Genomic DNA, 27,099 nt, shown 5'->3' with positions numbered 1-27,099 from the left:
AGCTGTGTATTAGGAAGAGGGGAGGGGTCTGCGCCCATATATATTAGGGGAGAGGTCCTGTCCTAGCTGTGTATTAGGAAGAGGGGAGGGGTCTGCGCCCTGATGTATTAGGGGAGCAGTCCCACCCTAGCTGTGTATTAGGAAGAGGGGAAGGGTCTGCACCCTGATGTACTAGGGGAGCTGTCCTGTCCTAGCTGTGTATTAGGAAGAGGGGAGGGGTCTGCGCCCTGATGTATTAGGGGAGAGGTCCTGTCCTAGCTGTGTATTAGGAAGAGGGGAGGGGTCTGCGCCCATATATATTAGGGGAGAGGTCCTGTCCTAGCTGTGTATTAGGAAGAGGGGAGGGGTCTGCGCCCTGATGTATTAGGGGAGCAGTCCCACCCTAGCTGTGTATTAGGAAGAGGGGAGGGGTCTGCGCCCTGATGTATTAGGGGAGAGGTCCTGTCCTAGTTGTGTATTAGGAAGAGGGGAGGGGTCTGCGCCCATATATATTAGGGGAGAGGTCCTGTCCTAGCTGTGTATTAGGAAGAGGGGAGGGGTCTGCGCCCTGATGTATTAGGGGAGAGGTCCTGTCCTAGCTGTGTATTAGGAAGAGGGGAGGGGTCTGCGCCCTGATGTACTAGGGGAGCTGTCCTGTCCTAGCTGTGTATTAGGAAGAGGGGAGGGGTCTACGTCCTGATGTATTAGGGGATAGGTCCCGTCCTAGTTGTGTATTAGGAAGAAGGGAGGGGTCTGCCTCCTGATGTATTAGGGGGGAGTGGTCCCGTCCTAGTTGTGTATTAGGAAGAGGGGAGGGGTCTGCGCCCTGATGTATTAGGGGAGAGGTCCTGTCCTAGCTGTGTATTACGAAGAGGGGAAGGGTCTGCGCCCTGATGTATTAGGGGAGCAGTCCCACCCTAGCTGTGTATTAGGAAGAGGGGAGGGGTCTGCGCCCTGATGTATTAGGGGAGAGGTCCTGTCCTAGCTGTGTATTAGGAAGAGGGGAGGGGTCTGCGCCCATATATATTAGGGGAGAGGTCCTGTCCTAGCTGTGTATTAGGAAGAGGGGAGGGGTCTGCGCCCTGATGTATTAGGGGAGAGGTCCTGTCCTAGTTGTGTATTAGGAAGAGGGGAGGGGTCTGCGCCCATATATATTAGGGGAGAGGTCCTGTCCTAGCTGTGTATTAGGAAGAGGGGAGGGGTCTGCGCCCTGATGTATTAGGGGAGAGGTCCTGTCCTAGCTGTGTATTAGGAAGAGGGGAGGGGTCTGCGCCCTGATGTACTAGGGGAGCTGTCCTGTCCTAGCTGTGTATTAGGAAGAGGGGAGGGGTCTACGTCCTGATGTATTAGGGGATAGGTCCCGTCCTAGTTGTGTATTAGGAAGAAGGGAGGGGTCTGCCTCCTGATGTATTAGGGGGGAGTGGTCCCATCCTAGTTGTGTATTAGGAAGAGGGGAGGGGTCTGCGCCCTGATGTATTAGGGGAGAGGTCCTGTCCTAGCTGTGTATTACGAAGAGGGGAAGGGTCTGCGCCCTGATGTATTAGGGGAGCAGTCCCACCCTAGCTGTGTATTAGGAAGAGGGGAGGGGTCTGCGCCCTGATGTATTAGGGGAGAGGTCCTGTCCTAGTTGTGTATTAGGAAGAGGGGAGGGGTCTGCGCCCATATATATTAGGGGAGAGGTCCTGTCCTAGCTGTGTATTAGGAAGAGGGGAGGGGTCTGCGCCCTGATGTATTAGGGGAGCAGTCCCACCCTAGCTGTGTATTAGGAAGAGGGGAGGGGTCTGCGCCCTGATGTATTAGGGGAGAGGTCCTGTCCTAGTTGTGTATTAGGAAGAGGGGAGGGGTCTGCGCCCTGATGTATTAGGGGAGAGGTCCTGTCCTAGCTGTGTATTAGGAAGAGGGGAGGGGTCTGCGCCCTGATGTATTAGGGGAGCAGTCCCACCCTAGCTGTGTATTAGGAAGAGGGGAGGGGTCTGCGCCCTGATGTATTAGGGGAGAGGTCCTGTCCTAGCTGTGTATTAGGAAGAGGGGAGGGGTCTGCGCCCTGATGTATTAGGGGAGAGGTCCTGTCCTAGCTGTGTATTAGGAAGAGGGGAGGGGTCTGCACCCTGATGTATTAGGGGAGAGGTCCCCACCCTAGCTGTGTATTAGGAAGGGGGGAGGGGTCTGCGCCCTGATCTCTGTTATATGAGGAGGGGAGCAATCTGGTGAATGGCTGCCTAATTAAGGATATAAAGGCATGTAGAAAAAGAAACATTAAGTGACAAAAAATAAGTAACATTATAAGTCTGCCTCTTGGGAGCAGCACTCAGACATAATACAAATAGAGGGGGTTTCTATACCATTGTGTTTCTATAAACTCATGATGTTGAAACATCTTCTATTGAAGATGGGATGTTGCCCATAGCAACAAAATAAATTCTACTTCTTAGTTACCTTCTAGATTAGGTAGTGTCTGATTGGTTGCCCACAGCAACATCCCATTTCCAATAGAACTCCCATCTTAGTCAATTTACCCCATTGTGTTCCGTGTGGAATCACCCTTAACCCTTTCCCAAACTATATAAGTCCCCAAAAAGTAAAATGAAATAATTTGGTATTGCCATAAGCAGTCGGTAAATAGGGAGACATATATGATAATATTCGGGGATGAAAGTTATTATTTGTCAGCTGTGAAATGTCCTAAACACGAGTGTAATCCTATTTTCAGCTTTTTTCCAAATATATTTTCTTCCCATTTCAGTTTTCCTTCAATGTAACCTTAACAATATTTAATCACAGCTCCTCTTATAAATAACATCCGCACCTTATAATTGGGACCTTTATTATAGGTCAATGGAATAAAAGTGGTGCATTCCCATACTCAACCATATTTAATCACAAGTCATTATAAATGATCAATGCATCTTATCATTGGGAACTGCATACAAGGTGAATGGCATTTAAAGGGTTCATTCGCAGAGAGAATGCAAGCTACTGACACAGGCAGAACTTTGCAGTGTGGCTTACCCTGTACTGTAATATATAAGTATATACCTGGTTGGGAGGTACTGCATGGTTCTGTCTTGTCCTGGAACTAGAATGTGCTGGGGTTAATGGGATTTACCTCTTGTCTTGCCCTGCTGGACAGTGGCACCGAGTGAGGAGGGGGGCTGGCCAGGCAGGGCAGGCACTGCAGGAGTTAAAGGCCCTTGTATTTCCGGGTGTGCTCATTGCTCAGGGCTGGGAGAGGGAGGGAGAGAGAGAGAAGGAGAGAGAGGAGCATCCCCCATGTACTCCCTGCTTACACACACAGCAAGGACTGAGCATCTTCCTGCAGGGAGCCAGCAGCAGAGGAGACCCTGGCTCATACCCCATCACACAGCGGCTGGAGGGGGGAGCACTAGCCCTGCTGCTGCTGCTGCTACTGCTGGCTGTTTGGGGGTCCTGCCTGCACACCCCACCCACTGCTACCTCCAGACCATCACTCACTTGGAGTGTGACAGATCCTGCAGCCCTGATGGACAGGCAGAAGCTCTGAGCCAGGAGGGGGAAACCTCCATGCTCCAGCCCTGCGGACCCCGGCTCCAGCGCTCTCACCTCCCATTGTCTGCAGCCAAGAGGACAGTCACGGGCGGATTGCACACGGAATGGCACAAAGGGTAGGTCTCCTCCATTGTGGTGCCAGCAGCAGCCGGCTCCCCTGCGCTGTAGGCCGGCACCGGGGCTGCAGCTCAGCCGCTGGGCACCGGGAGCCGTGTCCTCTGTGTGTGTGTGCGGGGGCACAGGGCACGGATCGCTCGCTCTGTGTATATGCAGCTTATATTCTGTGTATCTGCCCCTCTCATACAGCTGCCCATGGGAGTTATATTTACAGTAGCTGCCCATAATACAGCTGCCCATAGGAGATATATATATATAGATATATATATATACATATATACACACATATACACACACACAGTAGCTGCCCGGTGGTTATATATATATAGCAACTGCCCATAGGATTTACATATATATGGTAGCTGCCCACAATACAGTACCTAGGAAATAAATATATATATATATATATATATATATATACATATATATAGTAGCTGCCCATGTGAGTTATATATACACAGTGTATGCCCCTTATACAGCTACCTATAGGAGTTATATACCTTTATACAGTATATGCCCCTTATACAGCTGCTCATATACAGTAACTGCCCATAGAAGTTATAAAGTATCTGCCCCTTATACAGCTGCCCATAGGAGTTATATACAGTATATATGCCCCTAATACAGCTGCCCATAGGAGTTATATACAGTATATATGCCCCTTATACAGCTGCCCATGTACAGTGTCTGCCCATAGAAGTTATAGATAAAGTATCTGCCCCTTATACAGCTGCCCATAGGAGTTATAGAGTTGTATATAGTATCTGCCCATAATACAGCTGCCCATATGAATTATATACAGTATATGCCACTAATACAGCTGCCCATGTGAGTTCTATATAGTGTATGTCTCTTATACAGATGGCTATATGAATTGTATACAGTATATGTCCCTGATAAAACTGCATCTATGAGTAATATATATATATATACAGTATATACACAAGTTGTGTATATATATATATATATATATATATATATATAGTACCTATACAGTATATGGCCACAGGAGTTTTCTACTGTAGCCACCTATATTAGTTCTATACAGTATCTGTCCATAGGGGTTATATGCATCTGCAATTTGGAAGTATATACTGTGCATGTGTTCTTATTGGTATATTCCTAGTATCTGTCCAAGCCCCATAGTATTTATACAGATACATCTACCCATGGGGGTACAATGCCCCAGTTCCCAATACCGTACCATGCCTAATGGTCCATGTATCGGATGCTGGGCTCACGTAAACCCCTCTAAAGCTGTGTCATATATTTCGCAGCCAGTTTTGCTGCGTGTGCGACTGCCCCAGTGTAGCTGCCGGCCAGGATGACCCCAGCCTCACTACTGCGTGTGCGACTGCACAGCGACTCTTCCCCAGTGCAGCTGCCGGCCAGGGTGCACCCAGCCTCACTACTGCGTGTGCGACTGCACAGCGACTCTTCCCCAGTGCAGCTGCCGGCCAGGGAGCTCCCTGCTAGAGGGATCCAGCGTCACTGTGCGCTGTGCGACTGCACAGCGACTCTTCCCCATTGTAGCTGCCGGCCAAGAAGCACCTCTGTCTGCCCAGCACCCAGTTATGGCCCGATATCCATGTGATGATAGGAAGTATAGACCAGGGACAACTATTCGGTCAAAAAGCTCATTTATACAATATGTGCCATCTGTGTGTGCCTATTGTACTATTGCTAAAGAATGAACAATAAAAAAATGTTTTTTATACATATATATATATATATATATATATATATATATATATATATATACACACACACACACACACACTCTCTCTCTAAAGAATATATTTTCAAGGTTATAATCTACTTGAATGGTTACTTTCTTTGGGCACATAATACAGTAGTGATAGTATAGTAATGCACATACATAAGTTGATTCTGTGTTTTTATTTCATTCTCTCTCATTATGACACAACTTCCCATCAGGAGCTCACACGGTTTCTCTGCCCCCTGAGTCTCCTGGGCCAGGGCAGGAAAATCTGAGCTGGCCAGAGATTTGCATTTTCGAAAACTTTCTTCCAGTTGACTGATTGCTGTCTGGGAGCTGAGGGAGTGGAATGTGGGAAGGAAAAAATGAAATATAAATATATTAAAATCCATCCATCAGAATAAACATGAAGTTGGGTAGTAGGGTTAGGGGAAATGTGTGTGTGGGGGGGGGGGTGTAAAGCGTGCGTAAGTGCTGTGCGTCGGTTCTGCTGTAAGTCCAGATGTAAAAGAATAGTTTAAAAAAAAAATCCTTATTAGTGTTTTTTTTTTTTTATTTAATTTTTAGGATCTGCGTGTCATTTTTAGTTTAGATGATTTTGTAGCGTTGGAACATTTTAGAAGCAGTGAAAGTTTTGTGTAAGCTGCGTTTCTTTCCAGTAAAGCAACTTTCAGCGTTGGAACATCTAGACTTTTTGATTTTATTTGTGAACAGATTTCAAATTGCTCGATTGCCACAAAAATAGATTCGTGCAAAAAATGTTTGTACTTGCGAAAATGGAAGTTTGGAAACATGTTTCAGTTGAAATTATACAGAAGTTTGTAAAAAAAATTAATATAAAGTATTTTCTTTTAATTTACACACACAAAGTTCTTTACATTTAAATAGTGTGTGTGTGTGTGTGTGTGTGTGTGTATATATATATATATATATATATATATATACACACACACACACTTTGAAAAACCTATCTGTGTGTGTGTGTGTATCAATACACATAGATATATAGCTAAGTATATATGGATATATGTGCACACATACATACACACACGCACACACACACAAATCTATCATTTATATGTGCGTGTAAATTAAATGAGAAAATATATATTTATACTTTTTTTACTATAAATTATGTGTAGATATATAGTTGTGTGTGTGTGTGCACATATATCATTTTGTGCATACAATGTATATAGTGGGGCAGATTATTTTTACATGTGTGATATAATACATTACAGGAGGAATTAATGTGTTTATATTATAATGGTAAATGGTATTTGTTATACTGTATATTTGTTCCTACCTAATAAAACAGACTGTAATCACACGTTAATATAGTAGAACAAATTTACACGTATCTATATATAATAATATGCAGATTATGCATTTATGGGATTATGTAAAAAAGCATTATAATACAGATTACGCAGTAGTATATCGGATTGGTTATATGTTTATGGCTATATCAAATTATATGTATATTGTATACATATACTTATTATACCTAATTGTTTACATTGTGTGCCTTGTATTCCGTTACAGACTACACATTTTTGTGTTCATTGTATGGTACAAATACACTTTTGTGCACATGGTGTTATAGTACAGATTATACAAATCTGGTACATAATACAGTGTATACATTTTGTGTAGTTTGTATTATAGCAAGGGTATATTACGCATTATTGTGTGTATAATATTTGAGTGCAGATAGTATGGTTTATGTGTTTAGTATATGCATTATTACAGTACAGAGTATACATTTTTTTTATTATGGGGGGGCTACAAAATAAGTAATTTTTTTGTTATTTAGTATTATAATAAAATATGATATATTCTGTGTATATGGTATTACAGTACAGATGATAGATTTTGTGAAAATAGTATTACAGTACTGATTATATATGTAACAGATGACACTGGTTTGTGTATATAGTATTACAATACAGATTATATAAATTGTGTATGTGGTATAGTGTTACAGATGACACTGGTTTGTGTATATAGTATTACAATACAGATTATATATGTTGTGTATGTGGTATAGTATTACAGATGACACTATAGTATTACAGTACAGATTATATATGTTACAGATGATACAGGTTAGTGTATATAGTATTATAGGACAGATTACAGATGATACAGGTTGGTGTATATAGTATTACACTACAGATTATATGTTACAGATGACAGGTTTGTGTATATAGTATTACAGTACAGATTATATATGTTGTGTATGTGGTATAGTATTACAGATGACACTATAGTATTACAGTACAGATTATATATGTTACAGATGATACAGGTTAGTGTATATAGTATTATAGGACAGATTACAGATGATACAGGTTGGTGTATATAGTATTACACTACAGATTATATGTTACAGATGACAGGTTTGTGTATATAGTATTACAGTACAGATTATATATGTTGTGTATGTGGTATAGTATTACAGATGACACTATAGTATTACAGTACAGATTATATATGTTACAGATGATACAGGTTAGTGTATATAGTATTATAGGACAGATTACAGATGATACAGGTTGGTGTATATAGTATTACAGTACAGATTATATGTTACAGATGACAGGTTTGTGTATATAGTATTACAGTACAGATTATATATGTTGTGTATGTGGTATAGTATTACAGATGACGCTGGTTTGTGTATATAGTATTACAGTACAGATTATATATGTTACAGATGACAGCTTTATGTATATAGTATCATAGTACAGATTACAGATGATACAGCTTGGTGTATATAGTATTACAGTACAGATTATATATGTTACAGATGACAGGTTTGTGTATATATTATTATAGTACAGATTACAGATGATACAGGTTTGTGTATATAGTATTACAGTACAGATTATATATGTTGTGTATGGTATGTGGTATAGTATTACAGATGACACTGGTTTGTGTATATAGTATTACAGTACAGATTATATATGTTGTGTATGTGGTATAGTATTACAGATGACACTGGTTTGTGTATATAGTATTACAATACAGATTATATATGTTACAGATGATACAGGTTTGTTTGTGTATATATAGTATTACAGTACAGATTATATATGTTGTGTATGTGGTATAGTATTGCAGTACAGATGAGATATATGTTGAGTATGTGGTATAGTATTACAGTACAGATGATATATATGTTGAGTATGTGGTATAGTATTACAGTGCAGATGATATATATGTGGTGTATGTGGTATAGTATTACAGTACAGATTATATATGTTGTGTATGTGGTATAGTATTGCAGTACAGATGAGATATATGTTGAGTATGTGGTATAGTATTACAGTACAGATGATATATATGTGGTGTATGTGGTATAGTATTACAGTACATATTATATATATGTGGTGTATGTGGTATAGTATTACAGTACAGATTATATATGTTGTGTATGTGGTATAGTATTACAGTACAGATTATATATGTTGTGTATGTGGTATAGTATTACAGTACAGATGATATATATGTTGTGTATGTGGTATAGTACTATATTGTGATATGTTATTACAGTACAGACTGCAGTACATGCCTGTGTATAACATTCCATGTAGGACGTATGTGGCACTAATGGCTGGTGTGTGGGGTATGTAACCTCTCTCTGTCCTGTACTTGCAGTATGATGAAATGGTGCACTACCCAGGCTTAGATGGGATCCCCCTGGCTGGTTTTGGGGATGCACACACAGGACGGGTCATGCAGCACCACGCCCTCACCCAGAGCTCGCCATATGGCTCTGCAGGGGCAGCGCACCGGCTCCCAATGCCACCCGGGATGGGCAGCAATGACGGCCTGAAGAGGGAGAAGGATGAGATTTATGGGTAAGAGACTGAAACCCCATAAACCTGGGGCCTGCTGCACACACAGCACATCCATGGCGTATACAGTGATATATAGAGCTGACTTTGTGTATTCCTATGTCCTATGAGAACTGTATATAGGAACACATTTTGTACACTATTATCTTTATACAGACACCTCTGCGCAATATAAGCCCAACAGGTGAGGTGAGTGCTCTGGTCTACTGGGCCTCACTGGGGAATGGAAACTGTGCTCAATAGCAGGTTCGGTGGTGCCCGCTAACACTGGGAGGGTACCGCCAAGCACCTCTGTAATGATATTAGTCTGTCTTTGGCGTCTTGTGCTTGTATATTATAAGTGACGCAGAGTAAGTGGTCGGGGAGTATGCAAACATAATTTCCATGTCATTCTAGAACATTAATTTGTGTGTGTTTATATATATATATATATATATATATATATGTATGTATACAATGATATTCCTGTGCCTACGTCTTATAGCAATCTAACCCGGGTATAAGTGCTGACATCACTATATAACTAGACTTTCTCACATGACCTGGTGTCTCTCAGTTCTTGTCTGAACTTGTAATACGCCCCGTTAGGGTTCAAGCATTTAAGTATAATATGAAACAGAGTTTCTGGATGGAATCTGGGACGTTATGTTTTATTTCTTTAATCCAAGTCTAGTTTCCGTCCTAATATGGCACCTCTCCATTTATCGAATTTCCATCTGTTCACACATTGCCACATGAATTGTGACCCGCAGAGCTTGCAATCTTACAGCTGAAAATCATTTTACAGCGTGGCGCTAAGCAACAATTACATCTTTCCTGTTCCTTCCTGCTTAAAGAAGCAGGGTCTGAAACTCCTCTTGTTAAAGTAGTGTACAGAGACGTATGTAACACAATGCCACCCACCGCACGTCTATAAATATACAGACACGTGTGCACAGCTAAAAATACATGCCTTTATAAACTGACGGTATATTCTATATATACAAACAAATGTATCCAGAATCATTACCTATATACACTCATTTATCCGTAAACACTGATCTACAATCGTACACCCTTTCATGTATACAGCCTTTATACACAGACATTTGCCTTGGAGTGTATCTAAGAACTAGTGAGAGTAATATAAATATAATTGCATACATTTTGGGTTGTGAGGCAGAACACTCTAGTGATGCATGTAAGTAACCAGTGCCCATGTCATTTACAATAATAATACTCCATTTTCCATATTTAACACTAATGTTTTTTTTTATATCTGTGATGTCACTGTGTACAAGAAAAACAGTCCCTTTGTAGCCAGCCTTACGTGACACAACAGTAATGTTAACCCTTTGAGATGTTCCGCTAAAAAAGACCAGCGTCGCTCACATTTGTTATATAAATTCAAATGAAAAATGTCGCGTAAAATCTGGTTATATTTCCTATAGAAGGTAAACATTACAGATCATTATGATGAATAAAAAGGTTTGCTTGGTAATTTTCACATTTATTTGGACAAATTCGCTTGGCACGCAAAAGGGTTAAGGATAGTATTTAGAGTGCAAGCTCTTGAAATTACAGCTGGATAATGTTGCACCTCAGCCATGTACATTATTTGTGTGCCAGTGAAGCAATGTCATTACCCCCCTTTTACACACGTGACATCTTGATGTGTAACTAACGCTGTCTCCCCCCCTCCTACAGACACCCCCTCTTTCCCCTGCTGGCGTTGGTGTTCGAGAAGTGTGAGTTGGCTACTTGTTCACCACGGGATAATTCTGGCTCCTTCCCAGGGGGGGATGTGTGCTCCTCGGATTCATTCAACGAAGACATCGCTGTATTTGCTAAGCAGGTCAGTCTGACCAAGAGACGTACGCAACCGATTATGCGAGGTGTTTCATCAAGAGCCTGAAAAGGTGGATCTCATTAACACCAATAGAGGAAGGGTTGTTTAGAGGCCAAGAATCTTGATGGCGGAGACTTATTACCGGCACTTTGTTATTATACATTTTATATAGGTTCCCCCACCTTCCTCCTAAAGGATGCTTCTTCTTGTGTCATTTTAGTTATTTCAAATTCAGCTGACCGGGTATGCTGAGACTTGTAGTTCTAGGGCTGCTAGAGCGTATATATATATATATATAAAAAACCATGTCACTTTTGAGGTATAGCGTTTTTCTGTGAGCGCATTACGGAACGTCTAGAGTGCTCAGCGAGCCTGCAAAAACCCTGGGGAGAGCATAGGGTAAAGTTTCCAGTAACCTAGTAGAGGGCATTTGCCTGAGGTGCAGCTCACATATATGTGTCTCCTCATACCCGCTGGCAGTTTTTTTATTTAGTTGTTTATGTGGGCCAGATGTATCAAGCTTCAAAAAGTGATAAACAACCAGCCAATCAGCTCCTACTTGTCATTTTTCAAACCCAGCCTGTAACATGGAAGTAAGCAGCTGATTGGCTTGGCTCTCCATGGTATCACTTTTCGAAGCTTGATACATCTGGCCCTGTGTGTTTGTTGTTTGATTAAAAAGTTTTATTTTTGCAATAGACAATGTAAAATAAAAAAAAAACTTTTTTTTTTGCAAAAGTTAAATGTCCTGTTAGCAGCTCAAAGCTGGGATATAGTTATTTTCAAAGTGCCTTTGAGCGGTCATACTGAGACTCGTAGGGGTATAATTACTCAGGTCGATTTTGAGTCGATGTTGGTCGGTTTAAAATCGATCTTAAAATCGATGTTGGCCTACCAGGGCAGGTACACACATTTACTAACATATGACAATGAATATAAAAATTCAGCTGTCGGTAAACGTGTGTTTTCGCCCAACATCGTTTAAGATCAACCCAGAAGTTGACCAACATGGAACTTTACTAAAAACTTAAAGTCAACAAATTCAGTTGGTTCTTAATGCCCATGTGATATGAAAAATGCAGTATTCTGGGTTCCAAAAGGAATGCACCCTTAAATGTATTTTCCCCCCCTCCCTCCTTTCTATTTAAAAAAATAAATAAAACTACAATGTAAGTAAACGAATGCAATAAAATGGTGTATGGACTCTGGCAGTAATTAAAAGTGTGAGTTTCATGACTGATAATGAGACGAACCATTGATACAACCTGAGAGATTGTTAGGGGGAAATTTACTAAGAGATAAGAGAGTTGTACTTCACTTGGGCTGTTGCTATGGGCAACCAATCAGATACTATCAATTATCTTCTAGAAGGTGCTAAATAAATTAGTAGATTTTGATTGGTTGCCCGGAGCAACATCCCAGGTGAAATAGAACTTCCATTTTACTTAATTCCCCCCTAAGTGGTGGGGCCAAGTGTTGAAGTCTCCCGTAGCAAAGATTCGATCTATTATTTTCTAGGATGCAATTGAGAAACGGTAGAAAGTATGTGATTGGTTACTATGGGCAAAAGTTACCCCTTACAAAAAAAAAAAAATAATAATAATTTCTGGATGTTCCAAATATGTTGGGGTTCATATAGAAAAGAAAAATGTTCATCTGTATCTATAATATATTTTGTTTGTAAGTAATAAAACAAAGAATATGGTAGATGGAGGAAAAATCAATGAGAAGAGACCCACAATCCTCTCTACCTGTTACAAATGTTGCTCTTTGAAGTTGGGCTATAGTAAATATCTTGCTATCTCTGTGCTGATGTTTTATGGATGGTGAAAGGGAAAGGGTTTAGTATATAAAAGCAAGGCTGCTGTCAGAAGGCCACAGCAAAAACTCCTCTAGGAATACGCTAGGCAAGACGATCAACAGTTTAATGGATTATTGGAGAATAAAACGCAAAGTTTATCTGGGATAGAACTGGAGGGGATAATGGTACTGTCAGTGGGACAGAGAGGTCTTCTCTTTGATAGTAACACGCTGCGCTCTCTGCTTTTCTATCTCCAGGTCAGAACAGAAAAACCTCTATTCTCCTCCAATCCGGAGCTTGACAATCTGGTAAGAACTGCCTGCGAACGTTGTTTGGAATAATTTATTGATTGACCATTATTTATCTAGCGCACACATATTCCACAGCGCTTTACAGTAGAGATGTGCAGGTTCTGATTTACTCTGATTTCAAAGCAGGATCTTATTGGCTATCCCAAAATCACATGACAGTTGTTGACAGTTGATAGCCAATAAGATACTGCTTTGACATCAGAGTAAATCAGAGCCTGCACATCTCTACTTTACAGAGAGTATTTGAACACTCACATCAGTCCCTGCCCCAGTGGAGCTTACAATCGATATTCCCTACCACATGTACACGCACACAGACATTCTAGGGTTAATTTTGTTGGGAGCCAATTAAACTACCAGTATATTTTTTGGATTGTGGGAGGAAACCGGAGTACCCGGAGGAAACCCACAGGAGCACAGGGAGAATATAAAAACTCCGCACAGTTAGGGCCATGGTGGGAATGGAACCCATGACCTCAGTGCTGTGAGGCAGTAATGCTAACCAACACACCGCCTGTGCTGGATGATGATTCATTAATGCAGTATGTTGTGTATTTTATTAGCTATCATGAGCGTTTCATGAGCTATCATTTTAATTATTGTTCTTATGTCTAAAAACATTATTTACATTTTTATACAAAGAAAGTTGCCCAATAGACTAAGCTTTTGGGGCCGAAGGATTTTTTTTTCTCTCCTGCGCTTTGTTGTCTCTATCTTATCAGCCCATATTATTTGCAGCAGTTTTTAGAGGCTTTTTAGTACCCAAAATTAAGCCCTGAGATTTATTACATGGTATATGTTTTTTTTGTTTGGGTGTCATGTAATAGGATGAGAAAGTGAGAGATCTGGTAAGAAATCGCCAGATATTTTTTAAACGGCAATCATGTACACTGCAAAATCAAACTGGTGTTGCAGTGTAAATGATTGCCGCTTTAAAAAAATGTGGAGATTTCTTACCAAATCTCTCACTTTCTGAATCTCTCATACTATTAAGATTCACCCTTTATATCAATACATCTCTTTCTTCGTATCCTTAGATGATTCAAGCAATCCAGGTTTTAAGATTTCACCTGTTAGAGCTAGAAAAGGTAAGTTGAATGGTGCAATGTGTAGGCTCCTGCAATCTATCTGCAGTGTGTGTCTGGTTATTGTATGCATCGCTGGTATGTTTCAGTTTATATGATTGAAGTGAGCTGTAGATGGTTCGGGCAAGTTGAAGACATAAGCCATGGTCTAGATAGAATACACATATACCTGGAAGACCCTTTCAAATCTATGAGGCAGATTTATTAAGCCTGGTGAAGTGATAAAGTGGAAGGCGATAATGCACCAGCCAATCAGATCCTGTCATTTTTTTAAACCCAGCCTGTAACTTGACAGTTAGCAGTTGATTGGCTGGTGCATTATCACCTTCCACTTTATCACTTGAGCAGGCTTTATAAATGTTCTGAAAAGGTATACCAGGATTGTCAGGGAGAGGAGACGTGGACTACAACAAGATGGAAGTTCCATTGAAGATGGGGACAATCAGATTCTATTTATTTTGTAGAGGGTGCTAAATAAAAGAAGTAGAATCTGATTGGTTTCTATGGGCAACATCCCCTCAGAAGGGGCTATCACTGCGATTGAGCAAGTATCTCAGTGTCAGTGTCCAAAGATGGGCATCACAAGGGGCATCATGGCTGAGAATAATTACAGTGATTTTACAGTTGTCCTGGTAAGACTAGATTGTAAGCTCTCCAGATCAGAATATGATTTCACCTGCTAGGTTCCTACTTGTGCAGTGTATACTGTGAGGGTTGTACATAAACACAGTCAGGTCCACTGGATATTTAGGTCAACTGCTAAACAGTGCATGTAGTTTGCTGTCTATTTTCCACGGATGGATGCGAGGTGCAGTAATGAGCTGTGTATGTAAAGATGAGTAGACGCACCAGGGCATGCTGGGCCTGCCTGCAAGCAGGAAAAGGTTAATTGTACAGTCAAATAGGACTCCCCCCTTGCCTCCTCCCATATGGAGAATCCCAGCAGCCTCTGGATGAGCTCTGCTGGCACATACCACTTTGAAAACCAGGGGAGGGGGTGAGAGATGAAAGGCAGTACTTCAGAACTGCCCCTCTGGTTTGATAAGCTAATGAGCTCATTAAAGAATACAAGAGGCGCTGGTGGTTTGTAACCAGATAATCCTCTTGTTAATGTGATAATTAACCCTTTGATTCCCTTTGCTGGCCTGCTGGGAATGGAGGAGGATTAAAGAAAATGCCCTTGGGGGGGGGGGGGGGGGGGGGGGGCTGTAGAAGAGGGAGGTTAGGGCTGTGTTTTAAGTGAGGAAAAAGATGGCCACTTGTAGGGTCACCTAGCACTCAGGTTACCCGCTGGCAGCTAGCCATGTCTTTCAGATATCCAGGCCTGCCTCTTCCAGCCAATTAAATGTAGTCTGATACAGTGTATCAGCTCCAAACTGAGCATGCCAGGTTTTATGGATAGCTGCTATTAATTGCATGTAAAGCACTGCGACATTCAAGTTAAATTTGAGTTATTCTAACAATGTGGCCTGTTCCAGACCTGACAGGGCCTGCTGCTGCACGCGGTATCTAGGTATGGGTCAGTTATACGGCTCCTAGGAGAACATATATAGTAAGTATATTGGTTGGAATCTGGGGTGGCAGTGGTAAGCTCAGCTGCAGAGGAGATCAGTGCACTGGGGAACCCTCTGTACTCTCCTGTGCTATATAACTGCAGCAGGCAGCATTAATGTTACTGGTCCATCCACACTCCATAGGCACGGGTTGTGTAGAAAGGCGATATGATACAATGACCCCATGAGATCCCTGGTAAGTGTTCCCAGAGTGGTAAATGCCAGCAGCGTTCTCCCATAAAAGTCTATTAAGTGGGGGGGATTAACTGATTAGGGGAAGAATGTGATCATTTAGCTCCGTCACAAAATCCTGCCTGTACTTTGTGTTACGAGCCCCACACTCGCTCCTGACTAACCAGTATTTTCCTTGCCGCAGGTTCACGACCTGTGTGACAACTTCTGTCACCGGTACATCACCTGTTTGAAAGGCAAGATGCCCATTGATCTGGTGATAGACGACCGCGACGGCTCCTCCAAGTCGGACTTGGAAGACTTCACTGGATCCTGCACGAGTCTATCGGATCAGGTAAGAATACGCGCTTCTCCGTGGACCCTAATCTGTTTCCACTTCCGCCAATCCAGTATGTCTCCGGTTACTAAGCAATTCGTCCTCTGACTTCCTATATTTGGGATGGTTTCAGCATTATCCACTACCTTACCCCGGCACTAATATAATAATGAGTAGGACCTGCCGGATAGCCAGATAAGGATTTACGGAGCTGACAGGAAATGTTCGGTACATTCTGACTTGCTCCCTGCAGGGGGAATTTTTTTTTTAAATCCAACTTTATTACTCAAGTTAAACCATAAGACAAACATAGTGCCTGTGTGCAAGGGGTACAACAGCAATATATATCATTTTCTTTTGCACGCAGGGAAAATACTAGCTGCATTTCCGTGCAGCACAAAAATACAGAGTTGAGCAAAGACACCAACCCTCCCATGACTAAATCAGTCGATGGGGTAGACGGACTATGGCACAATTCATGGAAAGCGATGATCTTCGGCCGCGTCAACCCATTGTTTTAAAATGGATATAGAAGTTTATGCGACAGCTGGATTATAAAGCATTTATTCCTATTGCTGTTTTTAAAATGATCAGTAAAAGCAACTTTGCCATAGTAAATCGAACCCCGCCTATTTGAAAGTCATCCTGCCCCTTGCAGGGCAGCCAAGATGCAAAATTGCCCCTTGCTGGATTTACTGCTAACTAAACAGTCCATAATACACGTATATGCGGCCAGTAATGGATAATTATCAACATTATCCAATTACTGTTGACATTATCCTGGCAGCCCCTGAATAATTAGAGTAAAAGAAATGTCCTCTATGACCGGCAGCAGGCGTTGCGGCCGGTGTCAGTAACCATGGGATAATGCCCCGTGTAACACGCACCCCAAGTCTAGCCCTGTTCTTGGGCTGAAGATCGGGATCTGTAGATTGTTTTGGACTGGGTTATATGCTGTATACTTAGCCTTATTTATCTCTGTGGCCTAATCCATAACACTTATGTGTGTACGCAGGTCGCCCATTGTAGCGGAAGAGCATTGTTCTAACGTGGTACATTAATGGGGGAGGGGGGGGGGGGCAGATTTGGTATAACCGGACCATGCACACAGGGAGACCACACTGCATCTTTAATGAGCCACATCCTAGGGGTGCTAATTGTTGGTTACGCTCCCCTCTAGATAACGATGGTCTGCCCGGCCTTCTCCCGCCTCTCTCTTCTCAAAGTAATGCAGGCGATGCATTTGCCTATAGCTGGACTGATGCATTTTTAATATTCCTCGAGGCTACAGAGCGAGCAGGGTACAGAGCGAGGCCTCTTACTGAGTGCACTAATTCCAAATTCCGAGCAGCAGCCTATTGTGTTCTTGTCACCCTGCGCACAGCGTCGCCTCCTAACCCCTTCCTCACTGGAGGCTGCACGCTCTACATAAGCAATGCTCATTACACCCCCAGCCTCTACTGAACAACATATCCCGGCATTACACGCCATACTAGATAATGCATGCGTAGTCCAGACTCGCTTTCTCCCGGGTAAAATAAATCAGGTTGTCTACAGGACAATGGGAAGCCAATACCAGTTTATTCTGTAGATTTCACTGAAACCGCAGAAGAAAGAAGGGGCATATATTTTATTTAGACTTGCAATGCCAACTGTTCTTTATTATGGTCCCGCCCCAACGTACAAAATAAAAAGTGGGGGTTCCGTTACGTTGCTCCATACGTTGATATAAAGTTGATCTAATCTGGTTCACTTTGATTCCCCCTAGTGGACACTGTGTGCATTTACTTTGCTAGTAACCCTTGTTCAGCCACCTAGTATTCTGTTCTGGTATGTTATATATATATATATATATATATATATATATATATATATATATATATATATATGTATATATATGGTATCTGGACTCGTGGGTCCTTAAATGGACATACTGAAACCTTGCCTTTAAAGAAGTGGGTGGAGTCCTAGGTGAACAAAGCCGCTGTATAGGCAGTTGCCCGTGTGTGACTTTATGGTAATACTGCCATACATAACTTCCCTGGTGTACATCCGTGTGTCCAAAGTACTGAGACATAAGCACTGTCCGTGTTCTTAAGCGTCAAAGCACCAATTTTTGCATCCCACGGCCGCACCATCGGACCTTCCGCCATTATTATAGCAGATGCATTTTCTCCATGGCAGCATGGCCCCCCTGTGTGAGTGTTGGCACATATTGTGTAACGCGTGCGCCCCGGGACCTGCACAATCCTAATCCTCTGAACCATGCATGGAAATGATACTTGATGTCTGACCTCACCATGTAACACAGAGCCGTGGCAAGGACAAGGATTAAATATTGTCTGCAATGTGTTTGCCATATAAATAACTATAATGCCTAACATAGCCAACAGTACATTCCAGGCAGTGAACGCTGTGATCCAGCATGGACTGGCTCTAGTAATGGTACACTCTAGAACGGGGTGGCCAAACTTGTCCTCGAGATCTACCAACGGTCCATGGTTTCCAGATCACCTATCTGGTGCACAGCTGTAGTCAATACTAACTGTCACATGACCCAGATCACCTATCTGGTGCACAGCTGTAGTCATTACTAACTGTCACATGACCCAGATCACCTATCTGGTGCACAGCTGTAGTCATTACTAACTGTTACATGACCCAGATCACCTATCTGGTGCACAGCTGTAGTCATTACTAACTGTCACATGACCCAGATCACCTATCTGGTGCACAGCTGTAGTCATTACTAACTGTCACATGACCCAGATCACCTATCTGGTGCACAGCTGTAGTCATTACTAACTGTCACATGACCCAGATCACCTATCTGGTGCACAGCTGTAGTCATTACTAACTGTTACATGACCCAGATCACCTATCTGGTGCACAGCTGTAGTCGATACTAACGGTCACATTTTCAAACCTGCTGCTTTCATTCCTACTATAGATCCACAGGTTCCCTGGAAAACATGCACCGTTGGTAGATCTTGAGGACAGGTTTGGCCACCCCTGGTATAGAAGGACTGGCCCATTAAATCTGTCACAACCTGTTTCTGGGCTGACCTATAAATCATGTGACTGACAGAAGTGCAGTTTGGTCCTATGTAGGACTGACCAATAAATCATGTGACTGACAGAAGTGCAGTTTGGTCCTATGTAGGACTGACCAATAAATTATGTGACTGACAGAAGTGCAGTATAGTCCTATGTAGGACTGACCAATAAATCATGTCACTGACAGGAGTACAGTTTGGTCCCAGATAGGACTGACCTATAAATCATGTGACTGACAGAAGTGCAGTTTAGTCCTATTTAGGACTGACCCATTGAAGAAGGTCACTGATATTAGTGCACTCTGACTAATTAACAGGCCAGGACTCTTGTGGTCCTGACCCCCTGGATCGTGTTCTCTTTCCTATTGAGAAATCTGGGAGTATTTTCCTCATTTTGCAGATGAAGGAGGGGAATTAGCATGTAAAGGCCCCACTGCCTGTATATCATTTACATTTCATGTTTGAATCAGTGACCCCCCCCCTCCCTCCTGCAGATTTTAAACAAAACTCTGGCAGCCTTGTCTTTCCTTAGGATCAGATCGACCGCCTGCTCCCTCTTTAACCCTTGTGTCCCACTTCCAGCCTCCAGGTTAATCATGACAGGGGTAAAGGGTCGTGCTTTTTGGTGTATCCAAATATTCACAGCTGGAATCTCAAACTCTCTGATCACCTGGAAGTAGCAGCTAACCACACAGTGCAAGAGAAAGGGAGCTGGGCTGGAGCCTTAAGGCAGCAAGTCCTTTGAATGTGGGATTAAAGGGTCAATAAGGGTCACTCCAGCTCCCAGAGGGGGTGTATGTACAAATGAAAACGACCCCTCACATGCCAAGCAGCAGATTTCCTTTCATCCTGCTCTTATCTCCCTGGTGTTGGGTTTTCTAAAAGCACTTACAAAAGGAACCATAGAAAATCAAGTTCTCCCTCTAACGCCTGCAAGTCCTTTCATGAAAGCCTCTGTTCCCAGGTACAGATCCAACTTCTACTAGCTCCACGTACATGGCCACGGGACTGCTTAGATCACGGACACAGTCCGTACACATGCGCATTGGTGCCGACAGCCGACAGCAGAGCACATATGGAGCATGTGTAGGGTGTAGTAGGTCAGGAGGCCAAAAAATATTAGTCAGAAGGTTGACAGGGAATAGGTCGACAGGCCATCGATACATTAAAAATGTCGACATACCTGGTCAAAGAAAATCCAAAACAAGTGGTTTTTCATACACGACTATCCAGGTGGACATAGATTATAATAGCTCACTAGGTGCCGTGCCCAAAGCATGGCAAGTCATGCGCGAGGACACGCTGCACTTATACGGTGTCCATGTCGACGTAGATCGAGAGACACCCCGAAAAAAGGGAAAAGCTTATGTTAACCTTTTCCATTTACACCTATTGCATATGTCGACCTTTCGACCCTGTTGTCCGAAGACATGGCGATCCTATGTCTAACTATGGCCTGTTGACCTAACGACTGTATCGTCCTTCTTACTGTCGGCCCTATGACCCTTCCCCCTGCAGACTATAACCCCGCCAGTTGGGCACACATTGCGGACATTTACATTTAACTCGTATTTTACTGATCGCTTCCTTTTGTTTTGAACCCAGAATAATTCATGGATCCGAGATCACGACGAGACAGGCTCCACCCACTCAGGAACGCCGGGTCCGTCCAGCGGAGGGTTGGCGTCGCAAAGCGGGGATAACTCAAGCGAACAGGGTAAGGATGGCATGTCTTCCGCTAGCGGCAATAGGCGTCAAAACCATAAAAGGTGTACCGTGCACAGCAGCCTGCGAGACGCGGGCATGGGTGTGATACCAGCGAGCTTGCCTCATTTATAAAGCAGAAATAACCTGATTTTGCCTTTTTTAGATAATGGCCGCTTTACAAATCTGGTCAATCTCCCCGGAATTTCTCCTCTGTCCTCAGGCTGTTCCATAAAGACCATTGAATAGTTAAGGCATGAGCAACTGGTGTTCTTTACTTCAGTGGGTCGTCTGATAGTCAAGAGTATATAAAATATTTGATTTGTATATTGTGTACAAATTATATATATTATACGGTATATGCTGTGTGTGTGTTTAGATATATATTACTATATGTTATACTGTGTAGTATACCGTATACTAATATAGTCATATTTTATTTATTTTAGATATATATCCCTAAGGGGACCTACACAGGGGGAGATGCTGCACAGCGATGTATGAGTGCTGTGTGCTGAGCGATCTGTAAGGGACACTGGCCCTGACCGATGATTAACTATCTTTATCCAGCATGCTGGATCTTATTGGCCAGGCGATAGCGACGCACGGCGCCGCGCATCGCTATATCCCCTACAAAGGAGCTTAGGGGCATTGTCTATTTGATCTAATGAGATCGCTTCGAAAAAGCCCTGACATTGCCCGGTGTGTAGGCCCCTTTTGAGCAGTGGGGTGACTTAATATTTAGCAATCACTCTATGCCAGCCTGTCTGTGAACCGCTCAGCGTTGCAGTCTCTACCACTGATGCGCACTGGCACAACCTATACCCACCGCCGAGTCATTCATTGTTCTTTTGCGGACGCTATGAGGAAGGCGGCAGACTGTTCATTTTGCAGACTCACATGAAGGGGTTGTGCCAAGATATTGAGTAGGGGGTTGGCACAAGCCCTCGCCAGGGACAATTGGGAAAGCCAGCTGCATTTGGAGCTGGTCATGAAGGCATTTCAGTGTTTGCTTATAGATCGGGATGACTGATATGGTAATTAGGAGTGGGATTCCAGCACTCTGAGTAGAATGGGGAGTGCCTGTGAGCGAGGGGCCGCAGAGAGGGCAGCCATACACACTGCAGGCTGACCCTGGGGGGATCTCCGCCAGCCCACTGACAAATGTTCTCTCCACCAGTTTCGCTGACCATCCAGTCCTCTTGGTAATGACCTATGTAACATAAACGGTCCCGATGGGCATTCGAGGATGTTCCTGAAGAATGACATTAATGGAATAGTCTATGCGCCCCTGTATAAGAGAGAGATTTAGCACTCAGATCACAGCTTGCTATTTTCCTTGTGCCAAATCCAGGCCCCCTCTCTGATTGCACTACCCACCCCCTTTGCTCTCAAACTTCAAGGTCATCAGATAAATGTGCAGAGCCAGTTCTGTAACTGGGCTGCTGAAGAAGTTTTTTTTTTCCCATCTGTGTGCAACCTCTCATTCATAAATCTCAGCACCCCCCCCCCCCCCCTCTGCCCGCCACTGCCCCCCCCCCCCCCCCTTCTCCACTCCTCCTCTCCCCTACTGCTTCACTCTGTGTCTGCTTCATTGACTCACAGCGAGGGTTGCTATAAAGCCACAGGGAGTGTTGGTTAATCACAGAATAATCCTAAGGGGGGGCTCTCTATAAAGCCCCCAGATCTGCTCGCGCTCTCCCCTCTCCCATAACAGCACTACCTCCCCTCTTCCAGTCGCTCCTTGCAGTATGTAAACTGGATTAGTGTAAAATAAACAACTCCAGCAGACGTGTGCTGGCTGTTCCAGGACCAGCCGTTCCCGTTTAGTCCCACAGCACATCTCTATAGATCTCTGCATATTGCTATTTCCATAAAAAGAGCTCCGGAGAGGGGATTTAATTGCTCGTCTTTAGCGCGGACCACGCCGGTAGTGACACTTCATTCAGCAGCCACCGTTGTGTCTGTCTGATGCCAAAAATGATGGCAAAGGTTCCTGTGATCTAGTGATCAGGCCACGTTAGATCAGTGAGGAGTCATGTGATCACAGCGCAGTGGATCAGCTTGTGTTCCCTGCAGATCACTTACCGGTTAATCACAGCGTTGTGGTACCAGTTATCTAGTGATCCGGACGTGCTTCATGTGCAGTGCGGATGGTGTAATGCAGGCATGTCCAAACAGCTGTTGTGAAACTACACATCCCAGCATGCCTTGCTATAGTTTCAGCATTCCCTAATAGCAAAACTGGGGCAAGGCATGATGGGACTTGTAGTTCCACAACAGCTGGAGGGCCGTAGTGTGGACATATCTGGTGTAATGGTACACTATGACCCTCGTTGTGTGGAGTTTGTATGTTCTCCCCGCACTTGAGTGAATTCCTCTTGCACTTCAAAAATATACTGGTAGCTTAATTGGCTGCCAACACTTATTTAACCCTAATGTGTACAGGTGCATGTGATTAGGGCAGACCAGATGGGGCAAGTGGTTCTATGTTCTTTAGGTTCTGGTCTGGGAGGGGACTAAATAGATTACATTTAAATCTGACAGATGTTCTGTTTGGGGCAGGGATTCGGATGATTTATTCGGTAGTGAGATATCAATCGTGGCTACAATTGTAGAATATTGGCTGCATACGACCAGTTTGATCTCTTTAGGAGCCAGGGAATAGATGCGCCCATTTAAGGGTGGTGAGAGGAGTCCTAAAATTTAGACTTATGGTTCCTGGGATCTGTTCAACAGCCAGCAGACTGTCAGATAGTTTCCGGAGTTTACAGAACAGCATAGAAATCTGTGTACAGATGTGATATCACAATCCAGTCTGAGCTAGATATAATTCCATATTTCTGAAAAGTCAAGCTTATTTCGTTAATACAAACGGACATAAGAGCTTGCAATCTAAAAATGGGATCCACTTTCTGTAGATGTAATAAAAATATAAATAAAATGTTTTTCTAGGTCCCTCTGATAAGATTTATGCCTGATCCCTTGCTTACTCCTAACCGGGGGTCATTTTTTTTTCTTGAGACCATAAAGTATCTCCCTATACCTCCTCACCTCGCGTGACCCCAACATATATCAGCCCATCTCCCGGTGTAAGAAGCCTTTGTTCTCAGTCTTCAAAACGCTATGAAGATTCATCAGCCGGGGATGGATTTTGCATATGGAAGCAGAGGGGATAACTGGAGATTGTGGAGGTGAGGGGATGGAAGCAGTACTGTGTAACACAGGGCAGACGTAGGCTCTGATGCATAATTTACTTCCCCTCCAGGCAAGCTTTTAAGCCTCTCTTTTGCCGCAGGTTATAGGAGCTGAGCAGCTGTTATATGGTCCCCCTTGTCCTCCTCCTTTCTGATTTATGTTTAAAAAACAGGAGAGATTGTGTGCTTGCAGGGTTAGGCCAAGCAACATCTCGCAGGCCTATAGAAGGAAATTCGCTCCCAGAAAATGAGGCTTCCCATGATAGGATGCTCGTTAGTACTGGACCAGATTTTCCTCCACACAGGCCTAGGTCTGCCATTGGTTAAGTCTACTCTGGAGGTCAGGTTTGCTTCAGATTCAGACACCTGGTGTTCCGGAGGTCGCAGAGTTATCGGGAGTAGAACTCTATGGCAGTTTATGTACATCTGTCACACAATGCGGTGACTTTTCAGCAAGATTTTTGAAAGGGCTTTGTCATGTATTCTGTTAGATGTAGTAAAAGGCTCCCTGCGTTGCAAGGGCTTCCGGCCTTGTACACGGCGGGTAAAAGCGCAGCTTCAGACCCCAGGTGCCTTCCAGCAGAAGGTGGCTGCAACTGTTTTTGCAGAGAGCATTCATCTCCACTGTAAACGTATGTTTTATAGTCGCCGGAGAACTGGAAACTGCTCAAATAGTGGCACGAGCACTTTCCTTACAGAATAAGGATGCGGGTACAGATAGGAGGAGAATTGCAGAAACAAGATTCTATTGGAGGAGCAAGATCATCGTGTGGAGAATGCGAATTACTTATGGCGTTCTTTGCCGTACAGAAAGGACGAGTACTTTGGACTAGTCCTCCCTTGTTCTTATAAGGTGACTCGTTTTTGGCCCGTGTAGCACTTTGGCTGAGAAGAGCTTATCCAGATGCACTCAGAGTAATGTAATCAAGTCCCTCACACAATCATTACATGTAGTAGATCGTGCCCACATATTTCCCTATCTGTGTAACCACCGATAACACTGAATCAGCCTGTGGAGGGTTACACGATTGCACAGTGCTCTCCCGTAAAACTTTCCACTTCTAGGTGTACCTGATCGCACTTTATGTTGTGAAGGTGTCCTGACAACAAAGGGATTAGAAGTGTTCATGTGTACTGGTCCGGACCCGGGTTGCTGGGTAGTGTGAACGGATAACCGGGGTCAAGCAACCCGGATCCCATTCACACCATAGGGAGGAGGCAGCCGCAGCTCCAAGTGCCGCCTCCTCCTCCGCGATGATGTCAGCGACCCGGCTTGTTGCTGGGTCACTGTGGGAGCTTCGCCTGGCAAATGCCGGGTTGCTCCCGGGACGGACCTGTGTCCAAATCCTGGGTCTTGAAAGGGGTATCAGATGTTTTGCCCTGAAAGAAATGCGTTAAACATCCCTGTGGTGGGGATACCTGCAATCACACTACCGCTGCTAGCATCCCGACTACCACCAACATCATTGTGGTGGAGGGGTGTTAGCTGAAGCTGTCTTCCGGCTATCATTGTGGTGACTGCTTGTCACTGTGGGGGTGACGCATCAATAGAAGTCATCGTAAGGGTATTATTGCGGGAGGATGTGACAGTGAGAGCCATCGTCTGTGTATAATTACAGACTGGAACTCATGGGTGACAGAAGAAGTCCATTTTTGTTTCAGGTAATTCCCACTATGGCCATCAGTGTAGCTGCCTCTTTACTCTGAGCTTACGGTTGTTGTGAGTAACACAAGGAATCTCCTGAATCATGGCTTGCCGGTTTCCTTCCAGTATTGGCTGTTTGAGATTAGGACTTCATTCTGTTTTTCTTGAGAACACCCATCTGACATTGGCTTAGGATACAGTATAATAAATATGGTGGTTCCCGGTCTGTCCAGATCGGCAGAGCCACACATGAACGTAAAGTGGCCTCAGATACACAGGCGTGGCTAACCCACGACCTCTGTTCAGCAATTCACTTGACGCACACTGTGCCCTCTCCACACAGGCCTGGTACCGACTTGGTAGCGGCCTCCCTGGCGAGCCATCGGCGATGTCAGATTTTCACATTATGACCGCTTGTGTACCACTCTTTGCTTCTCCAGAAGAACATTCATATCGGATGATCTTCTCCTGAGATCACAATCAGTCACTCATTCCCCATTTTCCCATTGAGTATGGCTGTGTAGTCATAGCATAAACATTGGGTACAATGGCGTCCCAAGACCCATAAATGGGTTGTGATTTGGCTAATTGTGACTTCATCACCTTTTTCTCACATAGGTCACCAGCGTTTCTTGCCATATGTGCAAAGTTTAAAGGTGTCCATACACTGGTAAGATTTATCTTCAGATCTGGCTGGTTGGACCAAAAACATGGTTATGGATGAGTGACAGTTTGTCAGTTCTCCAGCAATTCCAAGCAAATGGTCAACTGTCATTTGCTCTCATCCATAACCAGGTTTTTGTTCCAACCAGCCAGATCTAAAGATAAATCTGCATGTGTATGGCCACCTTAACTCCTGAGGGAATCACCATTTGAACAATGAGACCTTAATCCACATGGCAACTAAGAACCCACTGGGTACATAGACCTTTTATTATTGGGTGAAATGGGGCAGTGGCCAGACATAACCTCAAGTTGCAAAGTCCTGGCCACTATCTTGAACAGCACCTAAAAATGGCCTTGTGACGTGTGATTTCTTGGGAGAAATAGGCGCTCCACCATCTCACATAATAGGGAGCCCCTCTATAATTACGCTGCCTTCACCCCATCTTCTTATTTGTGGCAGGCATGCAATTGGTGCCCATTTAATACAGAACCGGTATTGCAGGAGATGGCTCCACCTTGGTTCTCACTTGCACCATTT

General features: G+C 43.6%; 1 protein-coding gene across 8 annotated transcripts in view; it reads left to right on the top strand.

Moving 5' to 3' along the window:
* The window catches only part of MEIS3 (Meis homeobox 3), a 166,160-nt gene that overhangs the window by 127,725 nt on the left and 11,336 nt on the right, over positions 1-27,099 (top strand). For 6 of the 8 annotated variants that reach the window (XM_083159865.1, XM_083159860.1, XM_083159858.1 and 3 more), the window contains 6 exons: positions 9,008-9,210; positions 10,894-11,041; positions 13,094-13,144; positions 14,185-14,235; positions 16,162-16,311; positions 20,955-21,066. In XM_083159865.1, coding sequence (XP_083015991.1) covers positions 9,008-9,210; positions 10,894-11,041; positions 13,094-13,144; positions 14,185-14,235; positions 16,162-16,311; positions 20,955-21,066 — 715 coding nt within the window. Of the gene's footprint in view, positions 1-3,108; positions 3,621-9,007; positions 9,211-10,893; positions 11,042-13,093; positions 13,145-14,184; positions 14,236-16,161; positions 16,312-20,954; positions 21,067-27,099 lie in introns of those variants that run through there. The other 2 variants (XM_083159864.1, XM_083159859.1) reach the window with 2 other exon arrangements.

The sequence above is a fragment of the Crinia signifera genome, chromosome 9 (genome assembly GCF_055691185.1).
Source record: "Crinia signifera chromosome 9, ASM5569118v1, whole genome shotgun sequence".
Taxonomy (NCBI): Eukaryota; Metazoa; Chordata; class Amphibia; order Anura; family Myobatrachidae; genus Crinia; species Crinia signifera.
Note: the sequence above shows the minus strand (reverse complement) of the source record. Positions and strands in the feature narration are given on the sequence as shown.